The sequence below is a fragment of the Wyeomyia smithii genome, chromosome 1, assembly GCF_029784165.1.
Source record: "Wyeomyia smithii strain HCP4-BCI-WySm-NY-G18 chromosome 1, ASM2978416v1, whole genome shotgun sequence".
In the NCBI taxonomy this organism is placed as follows: domain Eukaryota; kingdom Metazoa; phylum Arthropoda; class Insecta; order Diptera; family Culicidae; genus Wyeomyia; species Wyeomyia smithii.
In genome coordinates, this window is record NC_073694.1 from 133,935,374 (window position 1) to 133,960,021 (window position 24,648).

Here is a 24,648-nt window from a genome sequence, read left to right on the forward strand (position 1 = left end):
AACCTCTCCCAAAATATACGAGAAATTTGAGTTCTACCTACTTTTGAGAAAAGAAAACTAACTAAGCAACTACGAGTGGAACAACGATTATTTAGAGCGGTAATGTAATACTATACTGCAATAGTGAGTTTGGTAGAGTGACTGTACTGACTGTGACTCGAAAAGGTAGCGCTGAAATTAATTAAATATTTGAAAATGCTTAAAAGTAAACTCAAATAAATTTAAAAATAAAAGTAGCATAAAAAAAAATTGTTCGACTCTTATACATTAAATTATATATTAATTAATTATTAAAATATTATTAATTATTTAATTAATATTAAGAGATAATTGGTTTACCGACTCTTGAAGCATCGAACACAAGTCTCAAGTTTTTTATTAAAAATTTTCAGAATGAGAATTCGGCAAAGACTCATCGTTATAAACAATAAGAAAAAGATAATAACTTTCAGCTGTATGAAAAAAAAACGTTGTTACGCATCGATGTAAGAGTGTCTCAAACGACATACAACCCTTTTCCAATCCTTTTCAAGAAACCGGCATAATATGAACTGCGTCATTACATTCTACACTAATGAATTATATTGCGATAGACCCACTGGCTCGGTATTTTCAATGATAGGTTAACTATCTTCCATTAAATCGATAATCCTTCTCATGTCGCAAATGACCTGCATTACTTCATCTGTACGGACAGTTTCATTTGCATCAAGGACCTCCGATCGATAAACTTCTCATCGTTCCATTCCTGGTAATGCAAACCCGGACAGTTTGATTGGCTGTAAAAAAAACTTCAAAATTAAGTTCGTTATCGGTCCAAGCCAAATAGACATTCAAAGTTTCATTCAAATGAAAAAAGTTCAATTGAAACTTTATATAATTGTTGAAAACCTAACCCTATAACGAGGAACATCACTACATACATACAGAGTGTCAGGAGTGCAGCAAAAATTTACGCGCGATGTCACAAAAATTATGTCTGTACCTGATAGTAAACATTGTTATGCAAATCTAGCAAGATAAGATACATGTCTTTTAACACAAACAGAATGAATGCTCTTGAGTTTCTTCATGAAGAAATGAATCGCTAAGCAACGGAATATATAATTTTTCTATTTGTGTCGCAAAGAACTTACGAACAACAGCTGATTGCTGCTTCAATAACTTGTCAATAAGTAACCGGTATCATTAATAGTAGCGATAGTTTAATTATCTAATGTTGTCTATTTTTTACTAAATCCAACGATGTCATATTTGTTTCCGCAAAATACAGTCCAATTTGTAATGAACATAGACGTCACGGTCTCGTAGTCCTACATAAAAAATCAGAATTCCAGGCGCGCGCATTGCAGGTTTTATTTTTTCCTGATGATTGTAGAAAGATGCGTATGAAATGTAGTTCACCCAATCACCACCTTTTTCGGTGTGGCGCCACTATTTTGGTGTCCGTGTTGTTGTTCAAGTGGGATATCTATGTCACATTAATCTAGGGTCGTACCTTTTTTGCCCTTATCTGCTAGATCAGTGTCGTCATTTCGTTACATTTGGATTTCAACTGAAGGGTGAGAAGGGGACGCAGTTTTACATTCTTTTCGATATGTTTTGCGCTGTTTATCCTAGGTTCAGTGCAAACAGTTCAACGACCGACAAATAATGAGAACTGAAGGTAGATAACTGTTTTGACTTCAGGATTGATTTTAAATAAAAATTCTTGATGTTAAAACCAGCATAACGCGTATACGCGTTCCCGTATAAGTTTTATTTTCTTTGTCGGTTTAATTAGGTAACGGTAACATCAAATATTTTACCTTTAACTTTAACTTTAAATTTTAACTTTAAATATTTATAGCGTTCAACATGTCACACAACAACACAAAAGCAGTCAACATGTTACACAACACATATATCAAACAGGTATTTTTAAATTGCAACAGGCCAGGCACCAAAATAATCCCAAACCAAAATTTCAATAATGCATTGAAGTAATCAAGATTTAATTTACCTAGCCAGGAAACATACGTTTGTTATACTATCACATCACTCTAGTTTTCAACTACTAACAAGCATTTATTATAAACTAGCTGACCCGGCAGACTTTAACCCGCCCATTTTTTTTCCTTATTTAATTATTTTGAACATTGGAGACATTGCGCTACTTCCAAAGCTTGATAATTTTGGTTCTATAATTTATCTTCGAAATGGTAAAAAATTACACGTGAATAGTTGAAAAAATCGTCTCCATTCATAATGTTTTACCATACAATGAATCTGTGTATTAATCATATTTTTAAGCAATAAGAATCAAACGTCTTCGGAAGTGGTTTTCTTCGGCAGGTTTTTTTATAAGACTGCTGCAGAAAACCGATTGAAGAAAACCACTGCAGACGACATTCGACACGCTGTATAATTTTAGATTCAGCTCAAAACCAGTTGGACCAGGAATGTCATAAATAAAAATAATCCAATCGAAATTCAGCTTAAAAGGGCTGAAAAACGTATCAGAAAAGGACAAAGCAGAAGTCGATTCCAAATCCAAAGTAGGAACCTACCAAAACTTTGTCCCAAATTAAACTTCAACAACTGAAGTTTCTTGAAAATAAAAATAAAGCAAACAAAGTTTATGCTAAAAACATCTCTAAAGTTTAGAAAGAAATTATTCTTGAATATAACTTTAAGTGTCTAACAACATGTCAAGGGAAACTAAAAAAAATTGAAAATGAAATGGAATTCAAGAATTTCATCGAAACGACTCATATCTATTCTGAACAAAAAGAAAGTTCTAATTTTAGTCCAAAAAATGTAAATTACTTTGAAAAGACAGTTTAGACCAAAAACGAAAATAATAACAAAGCAATAAAATTGACATATCATCCACAAATGGAAGCCGATAGTCATTTCCAAAGTTTTCAAGTAGGAAGTTTTTTTTTTCTTCATCTATAATTTATTTGACACGGCACAAATACAATTTAATGTTTAACGGCGCCAATTATATCTGGTAGCTTACTTTCTAAAGTATCTTAATAACTAAAAGCAAATTTTTTATCCTCGCTGCCGACTACGAGCTGAAACTAAATCTAACTTAAAGCTAGAATGTTTTGCATTAAAAGCACTGATTTGTTGTTTGATGGTTTTCTATCGCCATAGGTAAGCAGCCTATTGAATATGTTCCACTGCTGGGCCAAGATATTACGGACTGGCATATTGGGTTGTCTCCCTCGGGCCTTGAGAGTATCGTGCGGGTCTGATTGCTGTTTCCGGATCCGGGGTCTTAACGTGTTCTTGTCGTTAGGCTGGATGCAGGCGGAAGGGGATAGGACTAAACTGGGGCGTGGATGGATTTCAGGAAAACGTATATAAGGGACATGTAGGATAGGTCACGGCTCGCCAAGACATCACGAACAGGAACAGTCGACTGCCTACCTTCGGCCTGCAGGGAAGCTATTAATTTAGACCTGGCGTCACGGTGTACAGGGCATGACCAAACAACGTGCTCTATGTCGTGATAACCTTCACCACAGGCACAGATACCACTTTCCCCGAGCCTAACACGACGGAGATGCGCGTCAAATCTATAGTGATTGGACATAAGCCGGGACATCACGCAAATGAAATCCCGACCTACATCCAACCCCTTGAACCACGGGTTCGTCGACACCTTGGGGATTATGGAATGTAACCACCTTCCCAATTCCCCTCTGGTCCAAGCATTTTGCCAACTGATGATCGTATTCTGACGTACAAGTGCGAAAAATTTATTAAAGGCAATTGGTCTTTCATAAATATCACCGTTTGTTGCGCCCACCTTAGCCAAAGAGTCCGTTTTCTCATTGCCCGGTATCGAGCAGTGAGAAGGGACCCACGCTAAGGTAATCTGAAACGATTTTTCGGATAAAGCACTCAGATGTTCCCGTATTTTCCCCAGGAAATACGGAGAGTGCTTAACATCTTTCATCGATCGGAGAGCCTCAATGGAACTGAGACTGTCCGTAAAGATGAAATAATGGTCCCTGGGCATTTTTTCGATAATCCCTAGGGTGTACTGAATTGCAGCTAATTCTGCGACGTAAACAGAAGCAGGATTATCGAGTTTATGGGAGACGGTTAAATTGTTATTGAAAATACCGAAGCCAGTGGACCCATCTAGAAGTGATCCGTCAGTGTAGAACATATTGTTGCAGTTGATGTTTCGATATTTATTGGAAAAAATTTTGGGGATCTGCTGCACGCGTAAATGATCCGGGATTCCACGAGTTTCTTCTATCATGGATGTATCGAAAAACACAGTAGAATCAGAAGTATTTGATAAGTCGACACGATTTGGCATATTCGAAGAAGGGTTAATATTTTGGGACATGTGATTGAAATACAATGTCATAAAACGGGTTCGAGAATTAAGTTCGATTAACCTTTCAAAATTTTCAATCACGGGACGGTTCAAGACCTCACATTTGATAAGAATACGAGAAGACAGGCTCCAGAAGCGGTTTTTCAATGGTAGTACTCCAGCTAAGACCTCCAAACTCATCGTATGGGTCGACTGCATGCAACCTAAGGCGATACGCAAACAACGATATTGTATTCGCTCCAGTTTGATCAAATGTGTGTTTGCTGCGGAGCGGAAGCAGAAACACCCGTATTCAATAACAGACAATATCGTTGTTTGGTAAAGCCTTACAAGGTCTCCTGGATGGGCTCCCCACCATTGTGCGGTTATTGTACGAAGAAAATTCACTCTTTGTTGACATTTTTTCATCAGATACCTCACGTGACAACCCCAGGTGCCTTTAGAGTCGAACCAGACACCAAGATATTTGTGTACCAAAACCTGAGAAATCGTTTTACCCATTAATTGTGTTTGAAGCTGAGCAGGTTCATGCTTCCTAGAAAAAACTACTATCTCAGTTTTCTCCGGAGAGAATTCGATACCTAGCTGTAAAGCCCAAACAGACAAATTGTCCAAGGTATCTTGCAATGGTCCTTGCAAATCGGCAGCTTTGGCTCCTGTAACAGAGATTATGCATGAATTTGCCAGACATTCGTCGATGTCATTTACATAAAAGTTGTGAAGAAGGGGGCTTAAACATGAGCCCTGGGGAAGACCCATGTAGCTAATGCGAAAAGTTGCCAAATCGCCGTGCGTAAAATGCATGTGCTTTTCGGACAACAAATTGTGCAAAAAATTGTTTAAAATTGGAGAAAATCCTTGTCGGTGAAGTTTACCCGAAAGAATGTCAAAAGCCCCCTTGATGTCCAAGAACGCAGACGCAATTTGTTCTTTGTGAGCATACGCCAGCTGAATATCTGTTGAAAGCAACGCAAGACAATCATTCGCCCCTTTGGCACGGCGGAAGCCAAATTGAGTATCCGATAGTAGGCCATTTGATTCGACCCAATGGTCTAAACGACGGAGTGTCATTTTTGCCATCAATTTCCGGATACCGGATAGCATTGCAATCGGCCTATAAGAGTTGTGATCAGAAGCTGGTTTCCCTGGTTTTTGGATGGCGATCACCTTCACTTGCCTCCAATCCTGCGGTACAATGTTTTGCTCCAGGAACTTATTGAACAAGTTCAACAAGCGCCTCTTGGCATTGCCGGGTAGATTCTTCAACAAGTTGAATTTGATTCTATCTAACCCAGGCGCGTTATTGTTATAGGACAGGAGGTCAACTGAAAATTCTGCCATCGTAAAAGGTGATTCCATCGCGTCGTGGCCCGGAGACGCACCGCGAACAAAGTTTTGCTCAGGAACAGAGTCCGGGCATACTTTCCTGGCAAAATCAAATATCCACCTACTTGAAGACTCCTCGCTTTCGTTGACCGTTACGCGATTCCGCATTCCTCGGGCTGTGTTCCAAAGAGTGCTCATCGATGTCTCCCTCGACGTCTCGTTCACGAACCGACGCCAATATCCGCGTTTCTTTGCTTTAGCCAAGCTTTTAAGCTTGGTATCAAGCACCGAATACCGTAAATAGTCGCCAGGTATACCTCCCTTCTGGTAGGCCAAAAACGCGTCGGATCTTTGCGTGTAGACATCGGAGCACTCTTGGTCCCACCACGGAGTGGGAGGCCGTTCTTTAATCGTTACGCCGGGATATTTTTTCGTTTGGGCTTGCAACGCGGCGTCGAGAATCAAGCCCGCGAGGAGGTTGTATTCTTCAAGTGGTGGATGATGTTGAATCGAATCGACCGCTTTTGAAATCATTTCCTCGTATAACTTCCAATCGACATTCCGTGTGAGGTCATACGGAATGTCAACTGGTCGCATGCAAGTTGACCCGTTATTAATTGAAATAAGAATAGGCAAATGGTCGCTACCGTGAGGATCGAGGATTACCTTCCATGTGCAATCCAACCGTAGCGACGTCGAACATAAGGATAGATCCAAAGCGCTTGGGCGCGCTGGAGGTTTCGGGATACGTGTCATTTCACCGTTGTTTAAAATAGTCATGTCGAAGTCATCGCAAAGGTTATAGATTAAAGAGGAGCGGTTATCATTGTAAGGGGAACCCCAAGCCACGCCATGAGAGTTGAAGTCTCCCAAAATCAAACGTGGCGAGGGAAGAAGTTCTATTAAATCAAAGAGCAGCCGTTGCCCAACCTGTGCTCTGGGAGGAATATATATTGAGGCAATACAAAGCTCTTTACCTTGTATTGTCATTTGACATGCGACAACTTCGATGCCTGGAATCGAGAGGAGGTTAATACGATAGAAAGAATAGCACTTTTTGATCCCTAAAAGTACTCCTCCATATGGGGTATCTCGATCAAGGCGAATAATATTAAAATCATGGAAGTTGAGATCAATATTTGAAGTAAGCCAAGTTTCACAAAGGGAAAATGCATCGCATTTGTTTTTATTTATCAAAACTTTAAACGAATCAATTTTTGGTAAAATACTTCTACAATTCCACTGTAAGACAGAGATAGAATCCTTCATTTACGCAGTTGAATTAGGCATCGAAGGATACAATCGCTGCAAGGAGGGGCCATCGGGCAGTCAACTGCTTCAAAAATAATCTAACTGTTGGGAGGAATGCTGTAAGAAAAATTTTAATTGGATCGGGTACATTGAAAGTTTCAAAAATCCAGTCCAAAATGTCAGAAAATTTCTCTAATCCAGAGTTTGTTTCATCAACTGGAAGTGCAAAAGGAACAACTGGGGTTTTAGATGTTCCTGGCAGTGCTGGGAACTCCTTCTGGGACTTTAAATTTGCAAGCCCAGGAAGAGTTTGCTTCGGTTTTTCTGCAGCACTGTTTGGTTTGTTTGTAACTTTCATTTCACTTTGAGAAATCTTAGGACCTTTTCTGGGAAGTTTAGGAGAGGAAATATTTTTCCTCTTTCTAGACTCCCCAGGATTGGCGTAAGATGTTCCCGCTGGTGAATCGTCAGAATCGGTTTCATCAGAGGACAACAGATCAAAAGGGTTTGATGTAATGGGAGAAGTGGTAACGGTCTTCTTCAGCATCTCAGCGTAAGAACGCTTCGAACGCTGTTTGAGAGACCTCTTTATTTTATCCCTGCGCTGCATGTACACCGCACATGTTGAGAGCTCATGCTGACTCTCCCCACAGTGAATGCATTTTTCAGCATTTTTACTGCAGGAATCATCCGCATGATTCTCCCCACACTTGCCACAACGTGCCTTATTGCAGCAGTAGGCGGCGGTGTGGCCTAACTGCTTACAATTCAGGCAGTTCATGACGCGAGGCACATATAATCGCACAGGGAGACGAACCCGGTGGATCGAGACGTGGCTTAGTAGCGCTGACCCGGCGAACGTAACTCGAAACGAGTCTGACGGAGTGTATACTGTTTTGCCACCGATGATCGATGCTGACCGCAATTGCTTGCAGTCGAGCACCTTCACATCGGGACATGTGCTATTCTTGAAGCACCCTTTAGCACTTTGCAAAATACACTCGACGGACAGACTCGAATCGGTTATGACACCGTCGATCTCCACGTCTCGTGCGGGTATGTAAACGCGATACTCGCGTGTGAAGAGCTCAGAGCAGGCTATATCGTTAGCCTCCTTCAGGTTACTGACCACGACACGGAGCTTGTTAGGCCGGACCTTGGAAATTTCGGTCACCCCCTTGTACTCCTTCGTCAGGTCTTTAGAAATCTGCAAGAGGTTCAACTGTTTCGATTTCGGTCCCGCCTTTGGCCGAAAATAGACAGTATAGCTGCCCTGGGCTCCGTCTGGGTAAAGCCTGGGGCGAGGGGGGACTGAAGAATGAACAGGGGAGGGGGTAACAGAAGGGTCAGGGTCAGAGGGGTTCGGGGATGGTGGCGCGGGAGGCGAGGGATCTACATCAATCCCGCTAAGTCTAGCGCACTAGCGCCGACAAAAGCACGTACCTTTTCACTTCTCCCTTCCAGTAAGGTTGGTTGTCAGATCGTTCGAAGTTGCAGCCGTTACAGCCAGCAGCACCAAACAGCCACCAGCAGCGAGCCAGGTGTGAGATCACTCCACACAGCGATACAACTCAACTGTCAACTGATGGCTTCTTCTTTTTCCTCTATTGTGTCTCGTCCACTGCTGTAGCACAATTCAGCAAGCAGCCAAATCGGCTTACGCACCAGCTGGCAGTCACGATGCGAAACAGTTGCACAAAGGCGCGACCTTGAACCCGGATTTATTCCACTCGACCAGGCAAACAATGCCAACACTTGTTCACACGTCTTTTGTTTTATATTCTATCGGAGCGATCACCAAACACGTCCGATACTGATGCGTGTTCGTTACAGAATGAAGTAGGAAGTTTATAAAGGTGATTTTCTTAAAAAAAAAAAACATTTCTTAAAAAAAAAAACGCATAAAAATTACAAAACTGTATGAAATCTTTATTTGAGACGATAAATTGGTTTATGCCATTTACTTTTATAGATAATTTCATTCAAATTTTGGCCACGGCTACGTTTTAAATGGTCCACACGAAAAGTTCAATTTTGGGTCATTTTTTCGAGCATTCCGGCTGGTATCTCGCGAATAACGCGTGTAATGTTGTCTTCCAAGGCTGGAATTGTTGTTGGCTTATCCGAATAGACGAGAGACTTAACGTAGCCCCACAAAAAATAATCTAGCGGTGTTAAATCGCATGATCTAGGCGGCCAAATCACCGGCCCATTCCGTAAGATGAATTGCTCACCGAACTCATTCCGCAATATGTCCATTGATTCGCGTGATGTGTGGCGCGTTGCTCCGTCTTGCGGAAACCACATGTCAACAAGACCCAGCTCTTCCATTTCCGGCAAAAAAAAATCAGAAATCATCGCACGATAGCTAGCGCCATTGACCGTAACGTTGCGATTTTGATCATCTTTAAAGAAGTACCGACCAATGATGCCTCCAGCGTGTAAACCGCACCAAACCGTGCATTTTTCTGGTTGCTCTTCGATCCAAATGCAGCAATTTTGCTTATTGACATACCCATTTAACCAGAAATGAGTTTCGTTACTGAACACAATTTTTCGGTAAAAAGTAGGAGGTTGTATCCAAGACACGACCGCATAAATGACGTAGAACTACGTACACTATTAACAAATGCATTGAGTGTTTCATTACCCTAGTAACACAACTGGTTTTATCAAAGTTCCATAGCGCTTTTTTGGCTGTATTGAGCGCTATAAAACTTTGATAAAACCAATATTTTTACTTGGGTAATGAGTTATAATGTCTACTAATGAAAGGTTGTTAATTTTGTGAACCGGATTCAGCAGTTAGTAGAACGTGCCGAGTTAAAAACCATACAAAGCACACACACACACAAATCATATCATATACACACACACATCATACCATATCATCATACCATACATACACCATACCATATCATACACACACAGCAAGCAAGCGACCAATCAGAGGACGTTATTTTTATTTCAACAAGGCTTGAACATTTTTTGCAATAGTTCGTAGATTCAAACAACATTTTTCTGCATTCGAGCAAATGCGTGTATAATTTTCCAATCGATTGCTGCAAGAATGAAGAAAATCGGTTGGAAACCAACCGACCTATAAGTATTGAAAAGGGACAAATTTCGTCCCAGTTTTTCAGTTTGCATCCCTGTGTGGTATGCTAAAGTAAAACGTAGTTCTACGTCAAAAATACACACCCAGAAAAAAATGTTTTTATCGACTAAAAATATTGGAAATTACCACTAAATTTGAATTATAAAAAAAAAGTCGAGTTATATTAACGATCGCTTTTGTGGCTGTATTGAGCGCTATAAAACTCTGATAGAACCGATATTTTTACTTGGGTAATGAGTATGTCTACAAATGAAGGGTTGTGAGTTTCGTGAACCGGCTTCAGCAGTTAGCAGAACGTGCCGAGTTAAGGTGGTAGTGTGTAGAAGCCACCACGTGGTTACCACGTGGTCGACTACGAATTTTCAGATTAACTAGACTCGGGAATAGTTAATGCGTTATCTATGGCTATGATATGTTTTTATCATCATAACAAACATGATTATATGTTTTTACAAGTGATGCATTAACTATTACCGAGTGGTGAGCATTTGAAAATTCGAAGTTGACCACGTGGTGTCTTAAAGTCGGCCATTTATGGCTTCGACGCACTTACACCTAAAAAACCATACACAGCACACACACAAATCATACCATATCATACAGACACATACACATCATACCATATCATACAGACACACACACATCATACCATATCATACAGACACACACACATCATACCATATCATACAGACACACGCACACACACATATATCATATCATACACACACTCATCATACCATATCATCATACCATACACACATCATACCATATCATACACACACAGCAAGCAAGCGACCAATCAGAGGACGTTATTTTTATTCCAACAAGGCTTGACAATTTTCAATAGTGCAATAGTATTTTATTTCTGTTGAATTAAGCGGTGATGATCCCAACGAAACATATCAATAAGCAATAGTTCGTAGAATCAAACAACATTTTTCTGCATTTGGGCAGATGCGTGTATGATTTTCCAATCGATTGCTGCAAGAATGAAGAAAATCGGTTGAAAACCAACCGACCTATAAGCATTCGAAAAGGGACAAATTTCGTCCCAGTTTTTCAGTTTGCATCCCTGTGTGGTATGCTAAAGTAAAACGTAGTTCTGCGTCAAAAAGTGGATTTCACAGAGGACGAATTTTGGTAATAAAGTTCGATTATTTGTAAGCGTTGTTCAGGCGTAAGTCTGTTCATGGTGAAATGGCAAACCGAACTGAGTACATTAGACTTTGACAGCTGTCAGAATTCCCGCGTGAACTTTCGAATCTGAATACACGAAAAACCAAATAGCAAAAAAATCACCCTATATTATCAAACGCATTTCAAACTTCAACTTATAAAACCAAATTAATTCCAATCAGCTGGAACCACTTTCAAGCATTTGCAAAAAAAATAAGTTCATGATTTCAACTTTTGCTGAAAATAACCAAAAGTGTTCAAAAGAGTATACCAATTTTAATTTAACTGAAGCGCTCTTTTAAGCTAGAAAAACCAGGGGCAAAATAATTAAAAATAGTTCTTAAAATAACTAAACCCGATCAGTCAAAAATATCAGGATTATAACAAATCTTGATATTTTGTTACGGACTATTTGTATCAACTTGTTTTAGAACAATCGTTAATAGTTCTCGTTAATAGTTAAAATATCAAAATTCCTATCAAAATTACTTACTGATTATTACAAATCATAGCAAGTTTTGTAAGGTTTTTGACAGAAAAAGATCAGAATTCAGGCGTGTTTGTGATAAGGTCGTATGTCTAAACGTAAACAAAACGACTGAAAGATGATTTGTGTTTGTGAAGAACAAGGAATATAACTCTCACTCGTTTTGTTTTCATTTAGACATACGACCTTATCACAAAGTAGTCGAGAATTAGTTAGAAAGTACAATATTTTGTTAATATAATAACAAATTTTGTTATAAATATGCTTAAAAAGGCACACTTTTGAACATTCAACTGTATGATAACAGAATTTGATATAAACCTGTACTGTTTTTCATTCAGGCATATCAAGAATATTACAGGCTTTGTTATTTCCACCAAGTTCAGACACATTTGTGTTACCCGTTTGATATAATCGTTTGATCGGGAAAGCACCTTAAAGGTTACGAAAACAAAAAAAACAGCAATAAGGCCACAAAAGAAATTATTTCCAGATTGAAAAAAAAAAAAATATTCAAAGTAGCAGAGAAAATCTTAAAACCAAAATAAATACATTTTAAAAAATTGAACTCAAATTAGTATCTAATAACTTAAAAAAGGAACTATAAACAAAAAAAAAATACTGAACAATTTCAAATTTGATTTAGAATGCTTAAAAACTCACACAGATGCAGCTTGAAACTTGAAAGGAACGCTGCGAAACGTCTCTGGAGGCTAGATTTTATGGAAAAAATGGTTTGAAATGTTTTAATTAGACAGAAAAAAGTCAAAACAAAATATGATAAGCAAAATAAACAAAAAGGGCTGAAAATGCGCCTAAATGAAGGAAACAGAAGAAAATAAAAATTAGTCCTGAAATTGTATATAAAAAATTTCTCTGCAAAAACGGATGAAGCAAACTAGGTACTCCGTGTTAACTAAAAATGCTTGAGAACGCTCCTGGATTTTGAAAAAAAAGAAAATGATCTTAAATTTGGTCCAAATTTTAGTAACCCATTATGGCCCGGACCTAGAACCTGATTTTTCTCCTTCGCGATTTTCACGTCACAGGTTTGTATTGTTCTAATCAAGAAAAAAATTTCCGACTTTCCCCAACCGAATTTTTCACTGTTCGTTTTACCGAAACAATTTTTGTGAAAAAACCTGGAAAATTTGATTCTATTGAAATTTGTTCTCTTTGTTTATCTTTTTTTCCTCATATATTCATTTGTTCTTTTTGTGGTACAAAAGCTTAAAACATTCAGAATTTACATATTTTTACAGATGAATAATGCGGATTTGTGACAATGTCTGAATTAGGATCCCAATGGAATATATGAGAAAAAATTGATCTTTAAATTTCGTTTAGCGATAGTACTATGCAAAATTTCAGCTTCTTCGGACTTCGGAAAGTCGTGTTGCATAGCGATTGAAATTGATTTACAAGGCACACTGGTGAACACGTATTGGACCACTGTTCGGTAAAACGAATAGTCATTTTCAACCAAGTGACGCGCGCGTGGTAATGCTTGTAAAATATTGATATATCGTACAAAAATAATATCAATAAGCTACTAGAATATATCAATATTAAAAGTTTCAACTAATTTTTTTAGTTAGTTTATTTTTTTAGGTTCTCAACATGTCTAAAGAACCTTTCCAAAAGAACTAAAATATAGCTGACATCGGCTCTTGAACCAGAATATCTGTAGAACTTTTATTTTAAGCCAATGTATATTTTAGCAGATTTAGCAGAACATCATTACCATTGCTTTCCCAAACACAGCACTATCTATTTCTTGAACATGGATTGAGCTATATAGCAGTCCTGCAGGTTTGCACTCTATGTTCCAATTTACCGCCACGCATCGATCGCAGAACTTTACGCTCAAAAACTCCGAACATTCGTCGATCAGTTTCTTCCACCGTCAATGCTTCAATTCCGTGAAGAGCCACAGGATAGATCAGCGTCCGTTTTGTGCGAGTTTGCAAACTACGGGACCTTAGCAACTCGTTGTTTCACTCCACGGCTCATATCTTTGTTACATGTCACAAGCGTAACAAAATAAACGGATTAATCAACCGCTTCCTATCGTTATTCATCAATCTCCACCTCAGCACCAAAGCTATCGAAACTCCCACACTCCCTGCCAGATACCATGTCGTTTTTTGGCAGGGACGCAGGGTTAATGCTGATTCCCAACCTCGCCACTTCCCTCTTAAAAGGCTTGAATGCCTCCATGCTTGTCATTCTCCTCAGTATGTGAAAGGAGAGGAGAAAAAATTCACCACGCACTTCCCTTCCAGGTTGTGTCCGCGTGTAGCAAATGCTTTCACCACACTTCTTCTTTCTCCACTCCAAAGTGTCTCAACCAGCTTACAGAGAAACAAACACACTTTCAGCTCACCCCACATTTGATAGAAACAAGAGGGGTGAATTACTCTACAGAGAAAAGGCAGAACTACACAACAGTGTACACTGGCGAGTAGTCCGGAAGGTGAAAAAAACCTACCGGGCAAAAACGTAGTCCTCGTCTAGCTACACTGCGAAACGAATTCCACCAGAGTAAATTCGACCGGCACGAGCGGCACGAGCAACGCAGTCTAGTTTTTTTTTCTCCCAATCTCTTTTCCTCTTCTGCCATGCTCAAGAAACCGACTGAGGAAAGCACCGCAGATAGCTCTGCAGTGTAATTATTGTGCGTGATGTCCACACGTGTGAGCAAGTACAGCATAGTTCATTGTCTCGCAAGAGAGAGATTTCAGATTTCACCGCAGTGCGTTCAGGTAGCTCAACAGATAAAAATCGTTTGTCGCTCTCTTCCAGAATGAGCGTTGATGTGCTCTTTAATGTGAAGGCAGTTGCTTTTCGCAGTGCAAGATGTTCTCCTGCACTCTAGAGGTTTCCTGTGGAGAAAAGACAAGCATGAATGCCTCCTTTACGCCCTTATGGTCTATACCGATTATGTCAATGTCGTCTACGAAGCCAAGGAGCATGAGAGATTTCGTGGTGATCGTACCGTTTCTTTGCAAGTTTGCTTGTCGTTCTCTTTCGTTTCGTGAAGTTGGAAAGTAAGTTGGAGAGCGCATCCCCCTGCTTCAGTCCATTTAACGTTACAAATGCGACTGATGTCTCACCAGCTATCCGCACGCATGATTTCGATCCCTCCAGCGTCATACGACTCAGATTAAGCAGTTCTGTCTACCACAATAGATCAAGCAATGGTCGCAGTGGTTCAGTCTTCTACAAGGGATTCTGTTCTGTCGGGAAACCATCATAAATGAATCGAGCGATAGTTGCAACAATCCAGTCGATAACCCTTCTTGTAAATTGGGCATATAAGGCCCTTCAACCAGTCGTTCGGCATTTGTTTATCCATCCAGATCGTTAGTACGATTTGATGAGTACAGTTGCTTGCTTCCCGCTATTAGAAGCTCGGCCGCGATATCATGCTTCCCAGCGGGCGGTAAAAATACGGTAATTCAGCTCAATAATCGTTTTTAGCCTCCTCCTGTGTTGGTGACTCTACAGCTTGTTCGTCGCTCATAATCCTCATCATGTTCTTGTTTTACGCCTGATAGGGCTCCTTCCACCTGGCTGCAACTATGAAAACATTTATGTCTTCCACTCGTTTCTCCTGCAGTTCTGCAATCCGTTAATCCAGCTCTCTGGCGTTATTCTTCGTCACGCATCATTGTCGATCGATGAAAGAATGAGAAATTTAATTCGATGGCGTGCGCTTTTCTAAGCGACTGATATTTGCCACCACCTGCTTTCTGCTGCTCTAGAAAGAACCGTCCGTTTTGCCGGTTGATGAACGAATGCGAAATTCATTTCGATGGCGTGCGCTTTTGTAATGTCGAATTCGTTTTCGCGATGTACCTACACTTTGTTGGACTACACTTTTCAGCTTCAAATAAAACATTTTCAGTGTAGTTGCATTGGTATGCGTAATAATAGGGATAGCTGTCAATTTGTTTTGTTTTGGTCATTATCGCCATCGTTCGTTTCCATCGTTTCCATTTCATATGTCCATTTACCTTACCAAAAAAATGTACCTGACACTTTACCACGTGGAACGAGAACCAAAACAAACCAGTTTTGACACATACGTGTGAATGTGATGGTAACTTCCTACAGTACAATCTGCTTTTTTCGGGTGTTGTCCGGCACGAAAAAAGTGTAGTCCGAAAAGTGAAATAAAACATTTACGGTGTCAAAAGTGTAGTCCGAGTGTAGCTACACCGCGAAAACGAAAACGACATAAGTGACTAGTATTTGCCACCACCCAAGATCGGACGTTCTATGTACCAAGTTTCCAATCGTTTACCGTTTTCTCTTTCCGTCTTCGTAGCCTAGGCCTTTGCCGATTGTTCTATTCCGTATTTCTTTTTGTTGTTTGCGGTTAGGAGAGGTTTCGCTATACTACCCTATCCGGGTTGTGATACCTTCATCCTGCCGATGGGGCTGCCGTCTCAAGTGTAGCTGGCAGGATAGAGTATTTCAATAATTCAGCCGCCCGCTTAAACGCTTCCAACCATTTACCAACCAACATCCATTATATCAAAATATTATGTCAATGACATTTCTTCTTCTTGGTGGTGCTACATTCCGTCTTTTATCTTGTGGTCCCCGTGGTTCTGTGGTTAACGATGTCGATTGGCTAGCTCTCCCACACAGTTTTGATACCGGGTTCCATTCTCGATCTTCCCGATCAAGCTAGAAATTTTCTCGAGTCAGCACTGGGGCACGGTGTGCCGTTGTACATATCCTACAACATGCAAAATGTGCCATAAACAATATCGATAACGAATTCTTTTAACTAATCTCGTTAATCGAGACCGCTATTAGCCTCCCCAGGCTAGCGCACGATATCGTTTTTGCTCTACGGGACTGGGAGTGTCAAACTATCATATAAACATTTCTTGTACTCTAAAATCATCTCATTCCGATTTACGATTTCCATTTGATCTATTAATTCTCGAAAAATGCAGAAATTTGTGCTCTGTTTGTAGGGAAGCTTGCACTTCTCAGCGGAGGAAGATATATCAAACCATCAGCCGAACATTTCTCGTACCCAGAAACATGTTAATTTGGCTCTATTGGCCTCATTAGTTCGTGATATATGCAAAAATTTATGTTTCATCTGTATGGCAAGCCATCACTCCACCCCCTAGAGATGAAGGTGGAGTGTCGAACCGCCATCAAAAAATTTCTTGCCCCCAAGAACCTCCACATGCTAAATTTGGTTCCATTTGCTTGAGTTCTTGAGTTATACAGAAATTCGTGTTTCATCTGTATGGGAGCCCTCCTCAAAACTTTTTCGGCCTCAAAATCTTTACATACAAATTTTCACGCCGATCAGTTCAATAATTTCCAAGCCTATAAGAATCAGACAGACAGATAGAAATCAATTTTTTTTATGTTTAGATATGAATTATAAGATATAAGGCCTGTACTCGAAAAAATGCACCAGTTTTATCCGTGTGTAACTTTTTTGTCCGTGGGTAAAAATTGATGAAAAGCTGGGTTTGGAGTGTGTTATTTACATGTGCAAAATTTCATAACAATTCAGTTCAGTGGTTATTGAATCGCCAGAGAATTTTGCGCGCCGTCATGAACTCGAAGACAGCTGACCCTGTGAAAACCCGGAAGATGGTGGATTATTTCAAGCGATTAATGTTTTCTCTGATGGCAAAGTGTTCCGCATGGTTCGTTCAGCAAACCATGAAACGAGCTTCGTGTATTCAAGGTTCGGAAAAATTGCAGAATGCGCGGTTATTTATGTGATACAGACATTTGAAATTAATTGCTTCTTTCGATTTTCGTGTGTACCAGTATAGATTATGATACGGATTAAGATCTTTTGTCTCCCGGTGACCGGACGACCGTAGAATACTCATATCGTGCACGAATTCGTTCACTAAAGATCGCATTGCCAATGGTTTGGATTTGAGGTGAGTAATCCACTGATCTGAACTGATCTAGAAAACTGGTTCTTTGAAGTGAAACGGTGTTGAACGGTCAACTTCAAGCCACCTCATCAAATTTTCAGAAGCACAAGACTAGGAAATAGATAGTGTGATAGATAGATAGTGTCATTTGTGATCTTTGTGCAATTTCAACCGATTTTGATCAATCGTGAAGTGATCAAATATGCGATGTTTATTTTATAGAATGGTTTTTAACGATTTTTGAAGTAACAGCGGATTTGTATGCTTAATGTAATCCAACTTTATGTTCCCAATAGTCCTTTCTAAAACAAAGGTTTGTATAAAATATGAATTGCAAGTAAATGAACACTACTTACCAAATTTGTTATGGAATTCGATTATTCGAAAATTAAATCGTTCACATTAGTACAACGACAAACGGAACATTAGCATAATTAAGCTGGCTAACGCCGAAAGTGCTTCCTGTGTGGAATAGCGTATGTATTTTGTTCACCCAACGGAGGAAGGCGGAAAGTATGCTTTAAACCAAGTGCACCAGAACACAACCAAGTCTTGCACGAAGGGCGCAGCTGGATGACATCGATTTTGAATCATTTATGGCTATACCTTAGAAAATCAGCGTTTCCACTTGTAGTTAGTGAGGCAGTCATTGTTGTAATTTTGGCTTCAACCTTCAAACCAATCTTATAATTGCATTTGAAGCGTTCAAAAGTACATCTATTATTCGTTGATATGTACATCATTACATGTCGTTTATGCTATCAGCGGCACACGCAAGTCGAGTCCGCTTAGTGCCAGCAATTGTCATAATCAATCTGAGTTCTACCGGTTAAACTACTGGGCAGATGTCACGAGGCTTACTTAATTGGCGGGCGATTTACTTCCCATCGAATGATGCGAAAGTAGGTATGTATTATCGCTAGCGGACAAAACACTTTTACAATAGTACGAACGATATAATTACAACCGTTATGTTTCGCATATTGGCTGAGTCGGCCTGCATGATTTCCAGGTTTCGAAAATGTATTGTCCGTTTGTTTAATTGAATGTCGATCGCGTAGGCACGTGACTTCTAATTTTACACCAGTACGATTTAGAATGAAAAAAATTGACTGTAAAGTGTGTGAATCAAGCACTCTTCAATATCGCTATTTCCTTCAGATGCGCAATTTGATTCCTTCGAAAAGGCAAAGATATTACTTTCAATGAAAAATTGAACGCGAAAGAAAGATTTTTTTTGGAAGCCGGTCATATATACGCATTTATCGCAACATCGAAATTAATAAGGAATGAAAAATAACATAAAATACACAGCTGCTGGCTATTTATCATTATCGTCTATGATTTCCTTTCATACGAGAGGTTTCCAATAATGATATTTTAGGTTCAATAATAACTTGAAATCCCTCCCAGATGGTCTCTAGTTACGATGCTGGCTTAACAAGCGAGTCGTCGTTGGTTCTATTCTCGGCTTGGGAAAGACTGTTAGTGTCAGTATGATCGTAGACCCGCAATTGTCATGTATACTAAACAGTTGGCTGCGAGGTTTGTGTAAAAATAAACAGAAGGTCGAGTACCGAATCGGAATGTAGCACCAAGGCTTTCCTTGCTTTGCTTAATAACTTGAAATGCTGATGATTAGATTTGAATGTTCACAATACTGCCGGTACCCGCATAACTGTCCCATACTAATTTCGGTCACTTTTGAGTTATCATCGGGAATCGACTTAATTGTTATCATATTTTCGGGTTAAAAATTAAGATTGATACTTTTGTAGGGAAAACCATGGAAAAAATACCAAGTTGTTTTTGTTCCATATTGAAAGTACCCGCATTACAGTCCCACTGCATAGTGGCACAAACTGCAAACATATAATTTTGCTCCAGATTAGTGTATATCGGATTATTTTAGGCATGTAGAAGTAAGTCATTTAATTAACTAGACTAATGTTGTTTTTCTGTAGTACAATCTACGTTGCCAATGATACTGCCGGTTGCTGGTTGCATTAATATGTGATGGGACAAAATATGCGAGTACTTTTCAAATGTACCCGCATATTTTGTCCCATTTTGTCTTTTTTTTTCAAGTTATATAACGTAAAATCAATTCCATCCATGTTTTTTTGTTCTCAACGCTAAACTTGTGCTGCCATGGAATTGTTATGGTCATTGGTCCTGGATGTAATCGGAAAATCCGGAAATCCGAAAATTCACGGATAATATTAAATCGCCGTTTTCTCAACATGTTGTTTTTCATTATGGGACAGTTATCAGAGTACCGGCAGAATTGGTATCTCAACCTTCACCTTCAAGTAATTAATTCATAACATGGTACCGCAGCGTATGTCAAATTCTTCTAAAGTACTCTACTATAACTAACAATTATTGAAAAGAATGTAAACACGACCTATTGAACACTGATTAAGTTTTCCAATTGATGACATTAAGAGACAGCTGAAATGTTCAACGGTGCATTCAATTGATCATGAAGCACAGAGCAACGACATTAACGGATGTCTAAAGCTATTATTCATGCCTGAATTCATCTGCTGTCATTTAGCTTAGACCAACGCAGGCGATTCTCTATTAGATCAAATTGTTTTCAAATGAACCAGTTTTTAAATCTTACTGAAGCGAAAAATGTTTTCTATTGTTCTCAGAAAAATTGCCATGGATTCCGCACACTTGCTATGTAGGAAAAGAACGATGTCAGCCGCATACCAGTTCCTGTAGCAAGTACCGAGAGATTCGTGAATGCTGTTGCGATCGGCTGCTCATAGGAGAGTGTAAGTAATCAAAAATGAGTCATGGAACGTACTGAAACTATAAACGATGAACTTCTTGTTTGGAGTCTATAGTTTCTGTAGTAAAGCGTAAGCATTAGTACCAACGGTTCAACCAGCAGCGAAGTAAACATTTGAACATTTTCTGGTTTAAATCTAATATCACTTAACCGGAGCGTGAGTCGCACGCGGTACTTTACTCAAAAAGTAATCGTTAACTAGATAACGATGCACCAACTTCTGTGGTGTAGGTCAACCAACGACCGCAAGTTTATGTAGTTTCTTTATCTGGGACCTGAAACTATAAATAATGTTACTGTATCTAAACATTCAGCTGCTTTCTGGTTGCCGTCATTGAGCCTCGTTACAAGCATTTACATCAAAATTAAAGTTCGAAACTTTGCAAACATCCAATTTTAACCATAACAAACTGAGGCGCGATCAGGGCAATAAAAGCGCCAATAAAATGTACAGAATCTGGTGATAGGTAAATATTTACGTTTTTTTATTTTTTCGGTGTTTGAAACGATTTCGTGTACGTGCCTTCGATATTATTTGATTCAGCCAATGAGTCTAAACCATCAATGAAATTTCGACACACTAGTTTCGTATGATATCTGATTTTATTGATCATATGCCGGCTTGCAGCTGGGAATCCGCAGTTCGACTGATTATTGTTATTGTATTTAGATTTCAGGGTTATATTTTGTTTGATATTCATAAACAAAACGTGGAAAAGTCAGTGGTGAAAACTTCAATTAGTTGAAGTAAACACTGGTTTGCCAAGCTAATCAACAAAAGTTTGAACCGCTGTAATCTCTTATTACTAAATGTGTCTATTTCATTTACCCAAAAAAATACCGCGGAAGTTATTGCATGAATATTTAGACTTTTGTGATAATCATTCATTGCCTAATTTCTTATTTCGCTCTCTTGAACTGACACCTTAGTAGCGCAGTGGTAGTTTCGTTTGGTTAATTTTTTGTTTTGTTATTCATTAGAAACATTTAACATGTATTTTTGAGTATGCTTTAGTTGAAAATTATGTTGAAAACGAGGTTGAAAAACAAAACAAAATTACACTGTAAAAAATCGACACGTTACTGCCAAGGGGATTCCACTTACTTCTGTGCTAATAGATGAAACATTTAATATCTACGTGGAATATAGACCGTTCCGATAATTATAAATACACTTACGATCAACCGTCATTTCAAACAACGTGCAGTATTCAACCAAACGTTGGCTGCGTCCTGTTGTTTACATCCAAAAGAAACAGTTGCTGTAATTTTTTCTAACATTTAGTGCGAAATTTTGAAAATGCGTGGCCTTTCTCCCGAGCAAAGAAAGCGAATTTGTGCACAAATGGGGCACCGTGAGTGGTCTTTCTATAAGAAAATTAGCCAGAGAAAAAGGTAGGGGAGGATTGTACAATACGCACCAGTTAAGCATTTTCGCGATTTACAGCGTTTCAAATCATTTCAAAGCGACATTGAACGTGTAGTATGATTGTAGGATCTATTTATTGTATGTTTGTGACGAAGTTTATTATAAAATACTCGATTTCAATGTCTTTTTTGGTAAAATTACCATTGCCGCCAAACAAGCTCGTGACCAAAACGCACCACAACGAAGGTCAGTATGCTCCAAAGCAGTAGGCTAATATGCCACTAGCAGAAATCAGCACGCGAAGTAAGAAGCACTTGAAGTCTCGAAAGTAAAATCAAAAATAATGGAACATGCTTTAAGTTGTCAAGCAATCTCCTGCAAGCTCTTCATAGTGCATTCTGTCGCAATTTTAATTTTGAATGTTTTTAGGTAAAAGTTGACGAAAGCTAGTGAAATAATTTGAAATACTCATAGTATTATAAACTCCAGAATTGTAAAGGTTAGGGGAACCATAGTTTTTTGTATTATTTATTAGTCAGTTAGTCATAAAAGCTTAAATAAAATTCATGAATAATTACATGTTGGACATAGCCACAGCCAAATGTACAGTTTTCTGAGTATTTTAGTCATTATGGCACACCTTTTTATATGAGAACTGCAGAGAAGCTGGGTTTTTATGAGAAAAGCGAATAATTTCGTCATAAAAAGCCACATGTGTAAGTATTTTGGGGAATTAATAGCATGGGCCATCTTACCCAACTGGTGCGTCTTGTACGGTTCTCCCCTATAAGTGTCGGAGCAGTTCAAACCGCATTGCGGAAGTATTGTGAAGAGTGCTTATTTACTGATGCCTCAAGACGTGGTAGAAAACCCGGGCCTGTTGATCCCACAATGGACAAAAAGGTTAAGGAATACTATAAGCGGCATACTTCAGTATCAGTACGAGATGTGGCGAGAAAGCTTGGAACCTCGGCGAGTAACGTTATGCGTGCCAAGGGAAGAATGGGTCTGCAGACCCATCGGAAGTAGAAGCAGCCAAAACGAAATCCAAAACAAGCTGAATCTGTGAAACCGAGAGCTCGGAACCTTTATGACAAACTTCTGACCAAAAAAATGGGGTGTGTTATCATGGATGACGAAACCTACATAAAACTGAACTATAAGACTCTGCCAGGACCGCAATGTTTTACATCACCGAAGGGAAAGGATGTCCCTGGACCAGTGAAAGCCGTTCACCCCGTAAAAATCGGCAAGAAGGTAATGGTTTGGCAGGCCATTCGTGAATGTGGGAAAATATCTCGTCCATTCATTACGAATGACACAATGAATGGTAAAATTTACGTGAAAGAGTGTTTGCAGAAAAGGTTGTTACCCATGGTTAAGCAGCATTACAATCCTCCAATCTTTTGGCCCGGTCTTGCTTCCTGCCATTACTCTAAGGATGCACTAGGGTGGTATAAAACAAATAATGTCACATGTGTCCCAAAGGAGATGAATCCTCCAAACTGCCCTGAAATTCGCACTATTGAAACTTTTTGGGCTTTGACCAAGGTAAAGCTGAGGAAATATGTCAAACCAGCGGACAATGTTGAAAAATTTAAAAAAGATTGGCTTAAAATGGTAAAAATGGTCGGAGAACACACTGTGCAAAAGCTTATGAGTAGTGTTAAAAGAAAAGTTAGAGAACTCGCGTATCCTAGCTGTCACATTTTTTCGTAAATCTCGGTTCACTAAACTGAAATTTCGGCACAAAATATCCAAAATCCGAGATTTCAGTTAGGTTGAACCGAGATTCACGAAAAAATGTGACAGCTGTCATTATTTTTTCAACCGAGCACTCAGTGGTATGTTCTCGGCAATAAATTACCGAACCCCGGCAAAAAATTTTAAGTGTGTACAATTCAACAAGTGATAGTTCACCAACACCGGTTACAATCGGGTTACACACTTAGATTTTACTGCCGAGAACTCAACAGCTGATAAATTCAGCGAAATGTTCTACAATTTTTCGGTGGATTTTTCAAGAACTTTGGCAAATGAAATGTCAATACTTACTGGTTTACGGTAAATCGATATATTTGCTGAGTGTTCGTCGAAATTTATTGGTAATATTTGTTCAAAACTTCGCCGAGCTCAATCAGCTGTTGGGAAGTATGCCGAGATAAATTGAGTGTGTCAGTTACCTTTTCAAAAATTAATGTTAAAAGTTAAAGTTGAAAGTTAAAGCCTTATAATCTAACAAAGCTAATGGTAGACCTGCAGTTCCAAGTACAGTTTAGTATTTTTGTTTCTGGAATAGTCATGGCAAACTCGAGCCAGTATCAAAATAGACATTTTTACACACACATTTCTCGTCAAACTCACGTAGCAAGGTATGTAAAGATTGTTAATCCAATTTTTCGCCAGTGGGTGACTATGTCGTTAATTAATGATGCCAATTTTCAATTAGCGTATAAAACGATCCTAACATGTTCGGATGTTTATCAAAATAATATACTGATGTCTATCAATATACAAAAACAAATACAAATACGAAATATTATTTTCTTCAGAGTGTTCAGCGTATTTAACACATAGAACAGGGGCATAACCAGATTCACGATTGACTTCTACTCCGGAAACCCGGAAAAATCTATTTGAATTCCAGTACGCTTTTTTCGTATTGAAATCTTGGTTTTAAATTCTTTCGATAATTTTCATAAAGATTCCGATGGCCTAATTTTTGTTTTCAATTTTTTTATGCAGTTTTGAACGGTACCATTCAGGTAAAAGATACTTCGTTCTTTCAAAACCATCCAAAAATTGACTATCTGTATACTTGAATAATTCTACATCGAATT

At 39.0% G+C, this 24,648-nt stretch overlaps 1 protein-coding gene across 2 annotated transcripts in view; it reads left to right on the plus strand.

Moving 5' to 3' along the window:
• Window positions 1–24,648, plus strand: part of LOC129716945 (uncharacterized) — a 28,369-nt gene that overhangs the window by 1,034 nt on the left and 2,687 nt on the right. For both annotated transcript variants that reach the window (XM_055666789.1, XM_055666788.1), the window contains one exon: window positions 20,297–20,422. In XM_055666789.1, coding sequence (XP_055522764.1) covers window positions 20,297–20,422 — 126 coding nt within the window. The remainder of the gene's footprint in view (window positions 1–20,296; window positions 20,423–24,648) is intronic.